The sequence below is a fragment of the Gambusia affinis genome, linkage group LG06, assembly GCF_019740435.1.
Source record: "Gambusia affinis linkage group LG06, SWU_Gaff_1.0, whole genome shotgun sequence".
Taxonomy (NCBI): Eukaryota; Metazoa; Chordata; class Actinopteri; order Cyprinodontiformes; family Poeciliidae; genus Gambusia; species Gambusia affinis.
The window spans coordinates 9,848,946-9,866,658 of NC_057873.1; the positions used below are offsets into that span (position 1 = coordinate 9,848,946).

Here is a 17,713-nt window from a genome sequence, read left to right on the forward strand (position 1 = left end):
GCTGCTAAACAAAAGTTAGTTTGTTACAATATGTATGGGGAGAGGAGTATTAATAAACACCAATGCAGATGTCTGCATCTGTGAGAAAGCCTGCTGTGTTCAGTGTCAACTCTAATGTCTGCTGATCCCAGGCCTATTTTGGTTTGAAAGCTTCACATGAGCCGCTTTCAAAAGTACACATTTATCTCTGAGTGCACTTTCATTCGTCCTTAGAGGGGGAATCTCATTCGCTCGCCTTTCTTCTTCCTCTACTGCAGCAGGAAACGAAAATAGCACAAAGAGTCCATTTAGCACAAAAGATCAAAACATCGGCTATTTTCAGGGGTTTTCTTTTATTATAAATAGAAATTATAATGCGCTCGTACACATGACATGACGTCACATCGCTTTGTCAAGTAATACAAAAAATATATATCATGGGAATGAAAGGGCTGCATCAGTCTGTGCAGACAGAAGGACAAAAACAAAAGCTCTTCTGGAAGTACTTTTGAAGCCGGCACCTTGTTGGACCGTGGTGAATAGTTTTTAATAACACTGCTGTCACACACCACATAATAACAATAGATATGTACAGCTCTGCTCAAAAATGTGCACCCACTTATCAGGACATGAATATCATTTTAGTTTGGGTTTTTTTTCGTGATGCAGCTCAATCGTTCTTTTTCAGGGAAGGAATATTTTTCTTAATGACACCAAGATACAGAGAAACCAAACACTTTTTATACCCACCAACTAACTCCCCGCTTACATGAGGCCGAATATTTGGCCACTCTTCTTGCTCTGCTTCATTTTATAGCACAATCAAGCCACTATGCTACCTTCAGTTGTTACGAAAATGGAGTATAGATATTTGTGTTATAACTGAATCTGACGCCTTAAAATGGGCCTCCGTCTCTTTAAGAAGCTCCAACTCTTTCTGACACTGCTCTCAGTACGTCGTCACTGCAATGCTTCTCTATGATGTTGTTTACAACCAGTCTTAGCTCAGCAGACGTGCCGTTACAACAGGTGTTTGCTAACTGCTGCTGCCGCTAGTCTGAAGGAGTGGGAGAGATTTTGTGTGAGAGGTGTTTAGACTTTCCCAAATGGCTGCCATGGGAGATTCAAGGATTTGTTGAAAGTGCATAACAAAGCAATTTTTGGGGGGGCTATGTTGATTTTACATAAGAGACCCCCCCACCCCCCTTTAAAAGAAAGGTTTTATGTGTGTCTGGTATCATTGTCCTGTTGGAGCGCTCATTTGTGTCCAAGTTTCACTTGTTTGGTAACTATTTGGTCACAAAGCATGGTGACGTCATCATGATGAGGTACTGTTATTATTCCAGTGGTAACAGTGGATAACACAAACTGGGTGGAATAATAACCATGGTTATTTCTGGCGTCTAAAAATTTCCTTACATTCAAACACTCAATGAAAGTTGGACACAGCAGGGCAATGAAATTAAACAAACATCCCCTTGGCTTCTGATAAAGGCAGCAAATACTAGGCTTGTGTGATGCTGCTGCTGCCCTAAGACTAGAGAAAGTATGAACTACGCTGAAAAGCCGAGTCTGAGCCAACTTAAATGACCATTACCATTAGAAGAGTGGTCAAGTTCCCAGTCTGTGTTGTAGCTGGAAGCAGAGGATATTTCTCTGGTTTCTCTGGTTATGGGACTATGACCAAATATTAGGTTGGATGTACAATTGGGGCCTTCATGTATATTGTTGACCCAGTTTGGACTGAAGACAATTTGCAATAAATTCAAAGTAGTGCACCCAGTTCTTGTGAACAGTTCCAGTTTCCCAAAATGAATCTGACATTCATATCCACAACAAGTGCATACGTAAAAGCTACAGTAGGCAACTTTACTAAAAATAGATTTATTTATACTTATTTTGTTAAAACTGTCACTATGTGTCGACAGTAAAATATGAGTTAAGACAATCTGAGAAAAATATTGATCTATTCTGCATCCTTGCTGTGGTCCTAATGCCATCTGCAGAAATACACTGCTTGGTCAAAAACAACCAATCAGAGCCAGGTGAAGGGTCTTAGCGCTGTCAAACATGCTCTTCTATGCACTGCTCACACCCTCCCTCTTGCTCTCTGCTAGGCTACAGCTCCTTATCCACAGTGGGGCCTACCATGGATACACAGGCATTGGAGCATGGCCTCCAATGACGGCGAATAAACAGTATTCCAGTAATGTTAGATTGTTTTGCCACCAATAGTATAGCTGCATACACTAGCATGATTGACATCGTTAAGATCCTCCTCCTGGCTCTTACTGCTTGTTTCTGACCAAGATGTGTATTTCTGCAGATGGCAGTCGAACCACAGGGAGGAGGCAGAGGAGCTTCATTTTTTTTCCACAGATCATCTGTCTCATAGTCATGACAAAACGACTGTTTTAACAAATGCATAAAGAATACCCTTTTATAAAAGTTATATACTGCAGCTTTAAGACCAGGACTTTATGCATCAGAAATTGAACCAGCCTTGATTTCCTTTGCAAACTGCAGGAAAACTATAGGTCAGAAGCAACACAAAGTAATAAACTGAAGAATTTTGGCTTTGTGTTTCTTCCATTTTACCCCTTAGTCCTTTTTGAAACGTTGCCCTTCAGTGTTAGAAGTGTTGCCTATTTGTTTTGGACCCAAAAGTTTTTAAGGCACACATGTTCAAAATTTGATCCACGGTATGAATCCAAAGTGTTTCTTAAGACTTCCAGACATGTATCTTATGCATGTATTTGTCTTCAAACAGCTTTTAATGGGAGGGTGGTCTCTAAGATATGTGATATTGCACTTTTGGTCAGCTGGGCAAACGGCCGCCTTCAGTCTTTAACTCTTTCTGTTTCTCAAATGTCCCTCAGTCGTGACTTGTGACCCGTTGGCTTTCTCTGAGCAAGACGGGACCTTTAAAGGTTTTCTTTTACGCTGTGATCGATCTTGCTTGTCCCCTCCACCCCTCCCCACTCTTCTTTAAAGCTACTTCTTTTGCTGCCCTCCACTGCCAGCTCTCTCATCTGTCACTCTCGCCGAAGTCACCCTTTGACCTCCTCTGAGTTGCTCTGAAAAACTACAAAAGGCCGGGATTTTCGCCTTGGCGTCCAAAAACACCAGCAAGACAGAGGGACGGATGGAAGCGGAGACGGGGAGAGACGGGGGACTTGAAGAGGCAGGGGGGATGCTTGACCAAACTCTGCCTGTTGTACAGCTGGAGTGTACATTAGGGCGTCTGATACTGTAGAAGAAAAAAAAAAATCCCCAGATTCATTAGCTTGTGTTTGTTTTCGTTCTCTCTGGAATTTCTCTCCATGTGTGGGGTGTGGACATCTCAAATGAGTGAATGTAACAAAAATCAACTGAGCCCCTTCCTTTTCCTGCTATGACTGGGAGGGATTGATTTGAAGATGATATGTGGAATTTTACAAGTGATGATGCAACGTTCAGGTATGTAAACAGTTCCCATTAAGGTAGGCTGCCATACAGAGTCGGGTTTGGGGTCTTTCCAAAGATGCCGCGAGCAGCAGACACTTTGTGATCTTTGCTAATGTCAGTGGAAAGTGCCTCTCTGCGGCAGATGCAGGAATGTCTACTATCAGTGTGCAGTCTTTGCTCTAATATTCTATCTTATGATCCCTTCTTTTATGTTTTTAAAATAGTCTGTCACTCCACAGAGAAGATCCTGCAGCAGGGAATGTGTCCTAATACACGAAAGCAGTTTTTGGTCCAAACGTTAAGGCTTTTCAGTCGCTGTACACAGACACCCATGGACGTGTCCCTCTGTGAAGTGGCTGATCAGGTGATCTCAGGCCTCAAATAAGGAAGGGCACCTGTGAAAGAGAATGGAGAAAGCAAGTGTTAAAGTATTCCCTATGCGAAGGAAATATTAGGTGGAAAGATAATAAAAGAGATATATGGCTGCCATAAATTCTGGGCATGTGTTTTAGTTCCGCTGACATGTGGCTGTTGTTAGCATAGCATCTGACAAATGTGATTTGGAGGGGAAGGTCAGAGCAGGGTGATGGAAGAGGTGTGAGGAAGAGGGAAAAATAGACAGGACAGCACCTTGCATAAAGTATTCACACCCACGTTTTGCTAAGTTACAACCAGAAGCTTCAGTGTAGTTTATTTGGGTTTTATGTGACACACCAACACAAAGCAGTTCAAAAAGTGGAGCTAAAACAACACAAAGGACTAAATACAAACACAAGCCTCACTTTTCAGTTCTATATTTGTACACATTTTTGGAAACCATGTAATCTTTTTCTTCCACGTCATAAATTTGAGCTGTTTTTGCCTATCATAAAATTTGTGTTTAGAATTAAAGTTTGTGGTTATAATTAAAGTTTGTGGTTATAATTAAAGTTTGTGGTTATAATTAAAGCATCAACTATGAGGAACTTCAAGCGGTGTGAATACTTTTTCAGAGCTCTGTGGAAATGATGAAGTTTGGGTTCGTTTTTTGTGCAATAAACGAATTAAATACTCAATTTAATGCATCATCATTTATTAATGCTGGCGCATGTATTTAAATTCTACTAATATAATACAGTAATTAGGTTATTCAGTAAGGGCTGCATGTAGCAAACCTGTTGCTGGTTTTGCCAACACTGAAAGCAATAGTGACGTCCAATAATACCAGACCTCGTTTACATGACTGGAACGTCATTGATTTAATCTGCATTTCAATTTTTCATTACATTATTATATTATGCAATAGAATGCTATGTTTTTTCTGATGTTTCCATCTTGTAAAGCACTTTGAAGTTTGTATAGCTGAAATGTGCTCTACAAACTAGCTAATAAAATATACATAAACCTCATGAGTTGTAGAAGAAATGTCTCAAATGACTGGTTTGAAAATCTTGTTTGATAATTTGGGTAATTGCTTTATGAAAATTGCACAACTTCACAAATTAATCAAAGGCAAAAAATCTAATGGCTGCCCTGACAGGAAGGTAAGCTTTGCAAAAAAAACTCACTGTAGAGGAGAAAAAAAAAAAGACATCTCTTTGGCAACAGTGACATTGCCCGACTAAAAACAAACAAGTGTTTCATGGATTGCCGCTGTGTTTTCCATGAGGCAGCCCGGTGAGAGCTCAGTTATGGTCCAGTTTCTGACGGAGTATTGGAACCTGGAGCGGCGCTGCTTCCCCAGCTGACCTCAGTCCGACCACCTGTTTCCAATAGTCGACCTGCCAGAGGCTGTTAGGATCTGTCCACCCCCAGAAAAGACCTTTTCCTACGCAACTCCAAGAGCCGCGCACCAGCTATCCAGTCGCACTGATTAATCACATCAAGATGGACCGTTCAGCCATGCAACGCTGCGGAGAAGTGTGCGAGTGTGTGTGCTGTCCTTTATGCACACACGGCCACACTCTCATTCTCTTTCTTCTGTCCACATTAAGATATCTGACCGAGATATTTCATTGGACATTTGCTGCTCTCGGATATTAAGTTAGTTATTCATTTGATACCTGCAGCCACATGGAGGCAGGCGGAGGCAAGCTCCCCGCTCCCTTTGAAGGTCCCGGTTCTGTTGAGGTTGCTATGGGGTCAGTGGATGAACCTGATTGACCAACCCCCTGCGGACCACAATTGGAAACGCCGGCCGTTGTAATCATGCTGTGACGGAGAGTGACGTTGTCCTCCGAAGTTAGACGGAGGCTTGTTTGAAGTTGATTTGAGTCCTTTAGCATGTGGGTAATGTGATGTGAGGGAGCCTCTGGCTGCATGGATTCTCTGGGGGGAAACGCTCTGAGGGGGGCCAGCAGACAGAGCTGCAGCCTCGCTTCACCCTGATGGGAGCTGACTCTGCCGTGTAACCGAGCGTGGAGCTCACTAACAGCGCCGGGACGTTTACAGCTTATATTGAATCAGCTCTGCACAATTAACCCCAACACTTGAGAGCACATGACAGGGTGGAGGAAGAGGGACAGGCAGCCGGTGGATGCAGACGGTAGAACTGAGGCACTCTTCTCTGGCTGGTTTGCTTCAAATATTTTATCTTCAAGATCTGCAGATTCCAGCAGAAAGCTGGACCAGAGTGTCATAAAAAAACACAAAAAATTGGCTAAATATTGATGTTGTTACATAATCTTTGAAGGCTGAGAAAAGTATTTTGTTGATTTATGTTGGTGGAAGCACAATTATTAATTAATCAGAACTACAATCTGACTTCAAGACATCAAAATGCACCATTCACTGCGGTCACTGGTCTACAAAAAAATAAATCTGATTAAAAATGAAACAGCAGATCTTATTATGGCACTGCATACATTTTGTCTTTGGCTCTGCTTTCTCCATGTGAATTTTAATAAAATTAGGCTACGATTTATATACAGAATCAACATGGATGGAAAGAACTAAACAAAGCAGTCGTTTGAACCTAATTTAATCTAGCTGTTAAATTAGCATTTTTATTTTACTTTAAATAAATGTACAAGTTTGGCATACAATTTTACTCAGCTTTGTTTAACTTACATATTTCTAAAAGTTACATTTTAGTTTTTTGTAGGAAAAAAAAGAAGAAATAATCTAATCATCAAACCAAGAGTGATTGAAACGGTTCAGGTTGAAGAAGCTGTGATTTTCTCCAATAAACTAGGCTACAGTAGCAAAATGAAAAATCTGTTTTTATCAATTTACAATTTGCAGATTCACCATGGAACAAATTGATTCAAGCATTGGCCTAAAAAAATTAATCATGTAAAAAATTAACATGATTAATTTTTTACTTTTAATTCACTTTTGAAGGAATTCAGCTTCTTTTTCTCATCAGAAAGAATTTAAGGTTTGCAGAGTTTTCTGTCCCTCCTCAAAGGAGCATCAGTAAACGTCTGTCACTGAAACTGATATCTTAAAAATGTGTCCTAATATTTATTTTAATAGACTTCCGTTACGTTCATGCTCAGTCTGATTTGGAACAACTATAGGGAGGATTCCGAAGAATATTGTTTTTAACATTAATTGAGGAACTTAAAAATGCATTCATCCTGAAATTGTTAAGGCATTTATTTTAAAGAAAGAAGCAGTCCTTACATTGCATTATGAAAACTTGATTTGTGATTGTTTTATGTATTTCCACAAACCCATAAGGAACAAGAACTGCATGATATCAGGGAATCTTGTAATTGTGAATTTATTGCTGAATATTGCAATGGAGAAACTGATTATAATTAGCCCACATTTTCTTGACATATATTGATATTGCAAAAATAAATGCTAACTGCAAAATTGCATAGCACTGTAAGAAAATATAAGTTTTACAACCATACAACCAAATTAGTCAATTAATATTCATTATATACTGATGATTCACCTATAGAGTAAATAAATAGTTTCTCATCATTTTTAAATCCGTGTTTCATTTTTCTTCTGCTTCACAACAATCAATTACTTTGTGTTAGTTTATCACATAAATTTCCAATAAAATACGTCACAATTCAGGATTCTTACATCAATACTTTAACGAGAAATTTACTTGCATCTTTTTTCCTCTTTGATTTTTTTTTTACACATCAATGAATGTACAAAAAAATCTTCTTATATGTTGATCATGTAATTATTTGAATTTGCCAGTGCAGATGTCAAGGTATGTAGAGTTAAAAAAGGGGACGTTTATTGACCTTACTTTGCCCGTACTGGCTGTACTGGTAGGACGCGACGTGGTCCACTGTGTAGCCTTGTGAGCTGTAGGACGGGGTGCAGTAAGACTGGGAGCTGGGCAGGGAGGGCAGTGCTGACATGGAGGGAACACTGGAGAGACCCTCCAGACCCTTAATGTGGTCCATGCGTTGGCTGCAGCTGGCGGCCATGCCACTGGGGGGCTCCAAGCCGCCTGTCAGGGGGGAGATGGCGTAGTCGCTTTGGGGCTGGTGTGGCACGCCGCCTGGGTTCAGCAGACCCATCACCTGATTTACAGAGAGAAAACAATATTACAACAAGATGTAAAAAAATAAATTAAAAAATTTTTTTTTGCTGGTTTTGATGGCTCTGATACACTTAATATATTTATTTGTAAATATACAAGCACAGAAGAGAGTGTACGTATCATAAGCACTTGGATACACAAAGGAAATCCCCCCGCCGAGGACATCAAAAGACTCCCAGTGAGTCAGTTCCAGACAGAGATCGCACCAGAGAGGAGGAATTAAACAATTTGTTTCTGATCCATGGCTCCACTTATTCTAACATTCCTTTTTGACGCTGCTCCAAAAAGCCGTGGCACAAGATAGAGACTTATCTCTGAGAGAGATACGCTAGGAGAGATAAGACAAAAGCAAAGATCTGTGTGAGCTGGGCTTTGTTAAACCAAAGAATAGATTTGCAGTTTGGAGAAATCCTTTAGCTCTTGACCTGGTCTTTATTAGCGAGCAGATAATCAAATTTAAGGAAACAGTCCTTGGCCCGCAAAGGACGGAAAATGGCCGTGGGTCAAAGCATTACAGCTGCTTCAAAACAGACGTGAAAAACCACCAATGACCCAGTGTCACTTATCAAATCTACCTGTCCTTCATTAAGGCGCTCTGTGTACCATTATTAAGGAAGTGAGACCAACTCTGTCTTATTTAAAACTGAATCTGCTACCTTCAAATGTAAAATATCCCACCTTTTTCTTGCAAAGCAAAGGCCTCCAGGCTGACCTAATGAGAAGCAGGTACGCTGCCCTTTGCGTCCTCTCAGCCCCTCTAAGTGACACATTATTCAACATCCACACACACACATGGTCCTGCTTAAATCATTTCCCTAGCAGGGGAGGTGAATGGAGCAGTCCATGTTGATTTTGAGAGCAGAGTTGTGTTTCCTCCCATGCCTGCTAACATTTTCCTTAAAAATTACCCAAAATTTTGAGGGGTTTGTTTAAGCAAAAAGCCAGCTGAAAAAAGTGTTACTTAAAATGATGGGTGCTTGTATGCTGCCTTTTGTTTTATCTCTCTCTAGCTAAATCCTTACCCATCATGCCTCTCTACCTGTGAGCCTCTCTCTTTCTCTCCCAACATTCAGGGTGTTTCGTTTTGGAACGATGCCGTTGCCAGCGGCCTAAATCGACACAGCTTAGCAGGGAAGAATGTCGGTATGGAGGGGGGAGAATATCTGAGACAGGATATTCCTTCTTTGCAGTATGAAACATATACAAATAAATTAGAACTTTCTGCTTTCACAAGGAAAAATGCAGAGGCAAAAATTCTAAGAATGCCATCAGGAGAACTTTAACCTTGAGGCTGCAGAAAATGTTCAGCTGTTTGTCCATTCACAACATGGCCTTCAAGCTCTTACAGTGCCTTGAATGTTTTATACTTACAGTTGTCAGATTACACCCAGCAACATCTGATGTATTTTCTTGGGATTTTGTGTCATCAATACCAACAAAATAATTGTGAAGTGGGAGGAAAATGATACATAGTGTATTGTGCATTTAGAGTAATTTTTCTGCCTCCTAAAGCTCCTCTGTAGAAGTGTCTTTGCTCATATTTTCACTGCTTTGTTTTCTTTTAAGGCACTGAAAATGCTGAAAAACATTACTGAACAAGCAGAAGTACATGGAAACAAACGGCTTTTTAAACTAATCTATTCATGAACGACTGATTTTATTTGTAAAAACATTTGAAAGCCATGTTTTGATACCTCTTAACAATTATGCTCTACTTTTTTGTGATCGAAAATCCAGCAAATAATGTCAAAGCTTGTGGGAAAATGTAAAAAAGATCAACGGATGTAGATAGTTTTCCAATGAAGAGGAGAATATTTTATAATCATTAAGGAACACTCACATTATCAAATCTTTGAAAAAAAAAAAAAAAAAAAAAACAGTAGTGTGTTGCTGAAAAGTAGTCTCAGCCGTGGCGCTCAACCATGTCGTGTAATATTTGTGTTAGAGATGTTGCGAAACCCTTAACTGATCCTGTGAATGTTATGGAGATGATCAATTATCCCCAGAATGTGGATGTTTGTCCCTGTAACTATGCCAATCTGCATGAGTGTGTCGCTGTCCTCAAACTCTGTGGAGTCTGACCGCGCCGAGCTGAAATCTCATTTTCTGCCTGTTAGGGTCCCAACCTCTCTGCCTCCTCTGCTGCACCCGTCGTCTAGGTGCCGAGACCTTGGGACTTCATGCCTGGATAATTGACTGTAATTGTCTTTTCACTTCTCATTTGTCACACAGTGATTTGTCCTCTGTCCTATAAGAGTCATCGCACTTTTTTCCTCCACAGGGGAAGTGCTGATCCATCACTGAGTTCAGGACTTATTCTGCTAACTTGTTGTGTGACACAATCACAAGTCTGGAAAAACGCCCAACATAATTCCTTTCTGTGCTTTCAACCTCAGATTATACTTTAAAACTATTGAGCATGAAATTTTTTCATTTTATGACATGAAGCAGCTCACACATATTTGTACCTGGTGTCTCACCTGTGGAGAGAGGCCGTTTCCTATTGCGGAGTTCATGGGATTCGTCGGCCCTCCTGGGCTCACGAAGCTGTCCGAGTAGCCTGAGAAGGAGTGGCGTCCGGAGGCGAGGCAGTAGGCAGAGCCGCCGTCTGCCTGCCCTCCGCCAGCAGAGGCCTGGTGGCTGGAGGAAGGAGGCAGGGGCTGGGGACGGTGCACCGTGCTGGGAGGCTCCGACACTACAATCAGAGATTAACTGTAAGGATTTTGGAAAAAACGTGCGCTTTCTTATCTATCTTGCCAATTAAAACAGTGCAGATAAAAAATATATATAACATGGCTTCTAAATTAAATAAAGAAGCAGTGATGCTGCAGCAGCTCTTCAGAATAGTTTTCAGTTGTCCAGACTGCCACAGGATCTGTGAGATTAGTCAGGTGTCTACAGGGAGCCTAAAGGATATTAAAAAGAAAAAGTTTTCCCCAGCTGCAGTCTGGCCACTGTGCTGGCTTCCCATAACACCACACAGCAGACACATCAGAGGCTGCGTTCACAAAACGGGCAAAAAAATAAGCCTTTTTTGCCCATATGCAACCCATATGCGACTTTGAACCGCAATCTGAACGGCCCAATTCTGATCTTTTCACTCTAAACAAAATCTGATTTCAGCCACTTCCATATGTGGTACTAATTTGAATACGTATATAGTTTTCTGAACAGTCAACTCACATTTTATCTGAGTTTTATATTATTGATATGAGATTATATGAATTATAATTCTGCTCCAGAAGAAGCCAGACGCAGCGAATCCGAAAGTTAACACTTTAATTTAATTATGGTGAAAATTTGAAACTTATTAAAGAACTCTGTCACTCAAGTAAATCACATCACAAACAGACATCTCAACATAAGTTGCAGTCAAAACTGGGCCTGCCAAGGCAACAAATTTTACTGGATGAGAAACTGTTCCTGACATTCTTGCAATAAACGATAATATTGTTTTGAGACCATTTTCAAATAATATATTGAATATAGCGCAGTAATGCTAGCTCGCCCTCTCAAAGACCAATAAACTATCGTTTTGTAAATAACCCATAAATCTGGAACTGGAAGACATTTTAAATATCCAGAATAAAACATAACCAAAAAAATAAATTAAACAAAAAATAATTTTATAAATTACCACATAAATTATGTTTTTTTACACAACTGTAAACATAAACTAAATGGATTATGGAATATCTGTAAACAAACTTGCCCTTCAAAATATATTAATTCTCAGAATGGAAATTATTGAGCTCGTTTTAATTTATCATGTGATTAATTGATTAATTGCTGATTTGACAGTCTTAGTCAATACTACACATTGGTATTAGTTATTAGTCTTTTTATTAGCCTCCTTCATTTTGTTATGATGTTGTAACAATACTTCTAAGCAAATTCAAATTCAACAATATTTCTGCACATTTTAGAAAGGCAAAAAAACTGACACCGCATTTCACCCTGAACACAACACCCACATGGGTTACATGCAGCATCATACAAATTCTAAAACACTATTAAAAACTGTCATTATTTTGTGTTGGTCTATCAGAATCCCAAATTATGAAAAAGTTAAAGGAGCGCGAAACTTTCCACAAAAATCAAAAGCCAGTGATTGTTAACAGTTGTCCCGTACCCTGTGCTATAGATGACGGCGAGTATGTGCTGTCAGAGAGCTGGTACGGCGGGATGCTGGACATGGCTGTGGGGGGGAATCCACCTGGGATCAGGTGGTTGAATGCCATCAGCTGATTGGCTCCAGCTTGCTTCCTCCACCTCGCTCGCCTGTTGCTGAACCACACCTGCAAAGGACGGGGAGTTATTTCACTTATATTTGAGTTTTAGTTGCTGCTGAGTGTGTTATGCTTTCATACTTGTGAGAGAGTGAGACGTTGAAAGGGAAAGCGTTAGACTGTGTGAGAGAGAAAGTGTGTATCATGGCTGGCTGCACTGACTGACATGCTGAGCCCATATGGGTGTAGCTCCTGCTGGGCCTGTTTATGTTTCCCATATGGAGCCTGTGGAGGAGAATTTTCTGGACCCTAGATCATAAATAGGAAGGTCCAGATTGGGCCCCTGAGACACCAGGACCAGAACCTGATTGTGATTTAATGTGATGGAGCACATAGAGCGCAGCAGGTTGTCCTTAAATGCTGACAGAGTAAATAAAGCCACATTGCTTATGTCTGAATGTGTGTCATAGGGATGCCTGCCATCAACAAGTGTGTGTTGGTGTTAAAAGCTGGAGGTATATTTGCAATCTTTCGGTTTGTACAAGAATTATTCATATAAACTTAATGACTTCTGAGATTAGATGTGTCTGACTGCCCCAGAAATAGCTAGAAAAATTCCTACCTGTACCCTGGCTTCAGTGAGCTTGGCCCTCTGAGCCAGCTCCTCCCTGGTGTAGATGTCTGGGTAGTGGGTTCTCTCAAAGGCTCTCTCCAGCTCCTCCAGCTGCTCGGCTGTGAAGGTGGTCCGACTGCGCCGCTGTTTCCTCTTCAGTGGCAGATCGGGCTCTGACTCCACGTCCGAGCCTTCGTCTGAGTGACTCGCTGTCCAGGAGAGAGGAAAACAGGGATTATTTCTCAAATATCAGATGTTTAATGAGCAGAAGGTGACTGCTTCTGAACTGGTACCACATTTAGTGCTCCTCACTTTAAAAGAAAAAAAAAAAACGAGTCTAAAATTTCAGTGTGCATCCACTCTGTCCCTTTTGGTAGTTGGGAGTTAAAACTAATCTAATGCAATGAAAAATAAATTTGTTCTGTGTTACACATCTGCACACACACCTGATAAAAATATTGTATATTCTCACCTCAAGGTTAATCACATTGACCCAAATGATGTCAGCACAACAGGTGGAGTGAAAACCTTACAGAAAGACAAATTATTTTGATCCTGTAGCTATACAGGAATAAAATTGTGACTTAAATATTTAGGGGTTTATGATCTAAAGCACACAGACTAAATCCAATTTGCCTCTCATATTAAAGATAACGTGTCCAAATCTTACAGGTTTGTAGATTTCTCGTCATTTACTATAGAGGCAACAGTTTTCTCTTACTATAATTTAATAATTCAGGTATGAAGTTCAGATTAGCATGAAATCTACCCTCTCATTAATGATTACACTGCAAAAACAAAATATTTTTACGTATTTTTGGTCTAGCTTCTAATGTAAACATATTAGCACGCTTGGAATTGGATAAAACTAACGTATAAGTAACTTTTCAGAAAGATATAGGCTCTTGTTTTAAAGAAATAATTCCTTAATATTGATGCAAAAGTACTGGTTCTATTGGCAGATTATTTGACATAAGTAACATATCTTATATTCTATGTCCTATGTTAATCTTGTCTCATTTCAAGTGCATTGAGATATTGACACCAGAAACTAGACAAAAATTAAGATTTTGTGTTTTGGAAGTGTACACTGTATGTTACTAGGGTTAAGTTAAAGAGTGGCCTCCAAACTAATGTGAGATTCACACACTGGCTATGTATTGTGCGTCTTATTTCAGTATCTCTAATACTTTGATCAGCCTTGTTTGCTAGTTTAAAGTGTTTTACATATAGAGTGTTGTGTTTTATGAGATGGATGGATAACAAAGCACACAGATGGACCACAGGACTGGAATTTTAGAGATATTTCTCCATAATTATGATCATTTCATCTTTACAAGAAACTTTCTATCCAGACATTTCCAGATTGTGTAAGACCGCTGCTACATTTTCTTTACCAAAACAAAAACTTTGTACCAATTTTAAAACAAAAGATTGTCACTGAACAAAACTTCTAATTTGTAGTTGACAAAAATAAATAAATTATCAGATGCAATATAACCTGAGGCTTGGTGATGTAATATGCCTTAGAAGCCTTTGTGTTTTATTTCTTTTCATTTCTGACTCAGATCTGTGCTAACACTATTGTGAGATCTTCTCTGTAATCCAGCAGTTTGGTTTTTAACTACTTCAAACACTCGATTGGCTTCCTTCTCAGCTCACCGTGGCCAAAGCGCCCACTTTTTGTGCTACACTTAATTAATTCCCTCTCAGCACAGGGGAAGTTTTGTGTGCAACACTGTATTAGTTCCCCCCTTGGAAGCAACAATAAAATACAAGAGAATCCAAATAGCTCGGGGCCCCTCATGTGAAACTGATCCTCTCTTCCCCTTTGGCGATTTTCTCCTCACAACACCAAAAGCTGTGGGAGTCAACTTAACTTGTATTAGGAGCAAATTGGTAAAGAAACTTTCAAGCATGAGCGGCCAATACATAAAATATTTTTGAGGTGGGAGGAGGGACAAAATTGAGACATTGGCTTAAGCCTCCTGCAGGTTGTTTTTGTTGTGGTTTTAGCTGCGTTATGCTGCCTGAACATGTCGGCATTTTAACAGGAAGGACAAATGAGCAGAGTCTCCAACAGGTGCAAAGAAAAGATGATTTGAAATCGCCGCAGCGGTTTAGGGTTTCATCTCTACACTATCAGCTGTTTCTGGATCTGTTTCAGATGTGGTCATCACAGAGCGCCTGTAAAACCTCTGATGTGTGGGGGCCGAATTTTTCCTCGACTTCTGAGTGACTGGGCTTTGTGCTTTAGATGGTGAGGAAGGAATTCAGGGTGTGGAGTTTTGGACAGGACGACCGAAAAACAAGAGATGAGGCCTTTTGTAGCCTCCCCCTCCAGTGCCTGCATAGAGGAAGGCCGCAAGGAATGTCCACCCTGTCCTACTCCTCCTCCTCCCCCAATCCCACCCCAGCATGCACGTTCCTCAGCATTTCACAGGGATTTGGGCCTTGGGAAAGCCGAGGCAGCCCAGGAAAATCCTTAATCGCTTTGGAATTACCCATTCGGTTATGACAGCTACCGGGGTTTCTAGAACTTTTCAAAAGAAGCGACAGAGTGGCACCTCTCAAGTCTTGGGAGACTAGCACTGATAAAGTGCTTTAGGGAGAACCAAAGCAGGCTCATTAGTTTCATTTCACTTGACTTTGGATTGCTGCATCATGTGATGTCAAGAGGCAGCATTTATACAAGAGGCTGAGCTGAAAAAAAAACGATCTGTGGCAGGAAGCCGAGCACCAGACACAACAAATACTGCAAAACGAACAGAAAGAGAATCGCCACAGTATCACATTCACCAGACAAACACGTTATGTGCTTTGGCGCACAACCCTCCTTAAACAAGCACCACCTTCTCCTCCCTTATTCTCCCCCTCCTTGTCACCCTGTCTTTGTCCCCCCCCAATCTCCCTCTTTTCCACCCATATTTCTCTCTCCGACTCTCGGGCTCTTTGTTGCTCCACAGAGCTGAGGTCTTTGCCGTCGATTTCCACGCTCCATCTGTGGAATCCGTCATGGCTCCCTCAGCCCTTCACAGTGGAGGCCTGTCACCTGCCCCATGGGGGAGCTTGGGAGGTGTTGGAGGAGGTTCGGGGGGAGAGACATAAAGAGGCTTCGCAAAGAGGGTTGGGGTGGGGTAGATGGGGGCATTGCCTGGGGCATTGAAACCCCTGCCTTACTGCCCCCCACCCCACTCAAAAAGAGAAAATTCTCTGCTAGCAGAGGGAACTGTAAGAGCACCTGAGGGGGGGAGTTGTGGAAGAGGGGGTTTTGTTATGGTTGTAAATGTACCCAGGAGGATAGACTGTCAGGGCATCTGTGTTGGTTTTAGTTGAGCATTTAGGCACTAAACAGGGAGAAGCTATACTTTGTGTATTTTCTTTAAAAAATCGAAATATTTATCTTTCAGTGTTTAAAGAAAACATTGGTATATGTCAGCTTAAATGTGCATTAATACCCCTTGAGCCTTTCCTAATTTTTGTCAAATTACACCAACTAACTCCCATGCTTTTTATTGAAATTGTGCGATAATGAGAAAATTAAAGAATGACATTTCTATTTAGCTCCATTCACTTAATTTTCTTTAGGAGCAATTTTGGCTACAATTATTACTTTAACTCTTTTGAGTCACTAAGACAGAAAAAAAATATCTCTTAGACATTGCTCCAGAAATAAACATAAAATCCAATAAAAAAAATTGTCTAATCTTTTTCACAAGAACCAAAAAAAAACCTAAGCCCACACATAACAAATGATTCTAAATTTTCAGAATTTTTAACACCCTAAATGCCAAACAAGAAATACAGACAATACTTTTTGGATCCTAAAAGATAATGACAAATACATAAAATAAAAGCAACTGCACTTGAATGGGAGTCAAAAACTACATAAAATACTTCACGGACAAAGGTTGACATTAGTTCAAATGGCCCACGAAATTAAGAAAAAACATCACAAACACACATCATTCACAGAGTTTGTGCAATTTCAATAAACACAGCGAAAGCAAAACTAAAATGTAATTTGACAAACTCTAGTTTATAAAATAGCTGAAGCTCGGTAAGATTGGATTGAGAACATCCGTGAACACCTTCAATGCAGTCTAGTCACTGATTTTCAAATGGGATGGAATTAGATCTGGTAGTTGACTGATCCAGTCTGACACATGGAAATGCATTTATAAACCTTTCCATTACAACACTGGATGCATGACAGGAGCATGGAGTTGGTTCTTTGCCCCAGTTTCAGTTTTTTTACAACCACCAGCAGAATTTCCCCCCCAGGATTGCTCTTTATTTCCTCTATCTATATTCCAATCAACTCTGAACAGATTTTCCATTCCTTACTGAAGGAAAGCATCAATACAGCATGATGCTTCCACCGTCATACTTCACTGAAGGGACCATGTATTCAGTGCGATATGAATGACTGGCTTTAAACCACACATTGTGCTGAATATTATGATTAGCTATAAGGGTCAACAAAATACCAAAGCCGTAACCAAAGATAGAATGAGAATTTATGCTAAAAAATAATGCTGAAAAGGAATGTATGCTAAAACAGAATTTGAAAAATAAATAAATATTAATAAATATATATATATATATATATATATATATATATATATATATATATATATATATATATATATATATATATATATATATATATATATATTTTTTTTTTTTTTTTCAAAAACTGAATTTATGTTAAGACAGAAGCTATGCTTTATGGAATTTGTGCCTAACAGAATTTATGCTAATACTGAAAAGCTATATGGAATTCATACTAAAACAGAGAATGTATCCTAAATCTCTATTTATGCTAAACGAATTTTGCTAAAATGTAATTTATGCCAAAATGGAATTCATGTCAAATGCAATTACTCAAAAATGGAATTTATGCTAAACATAGGTTATGACAAATGTCACTTTGATCAAAAGGAA

The 17,713-nt window shown here is 39.9% G+C and overlaps 1 protein-coding gene across 11 annotated transcripts in view; it reads right to left on the minus strand.

Annotated features, from left to right (window-relative positions):
• Positions 1–321: 321 nt before the first annotated feature.
• pax3b (paired box 3b) overlaps positions 322–17,713 on the minus strand; it is a 29,661-nt gene continuing 12,269 nt past the window's right edge. For 4 of the 11 annotated variants that reach the window (XM_044120271.1, XM_044120276.1, XM_044120269.1 and 1 more), the window contains exons 5-9: positions 12,776–12,975; positions 12,057–12,222; positions 10,393–10,619; positions 7,625–7,904; positions 322–3,821 (exon numbers count right to left, since the gene is read on the minus strand). In XM_044120271.1, the coding sequence (XP_043976206.1) occupies positions 3,787–3,821; positions 7,625–7,904; positions 10,393–10,619; positions 12,057–12,222; positions 12,776–12,975 (908 nt within the window). In that variant the 3' untranslated portion in view covers positions 322–3,786. Of the gene's footprint in view, positions 3,822–7,619; positions 7,905–10,392; positions 10,620–12,056; positions 12,223–12,775; positions 12,976–17,713 lie in introns of all 11 variants that reach the window. The other 7 variants (XM_044120280.1, XM_044120278.1, XM_044120279.1 and 4 more) reach the window with 3 other exon arrangements.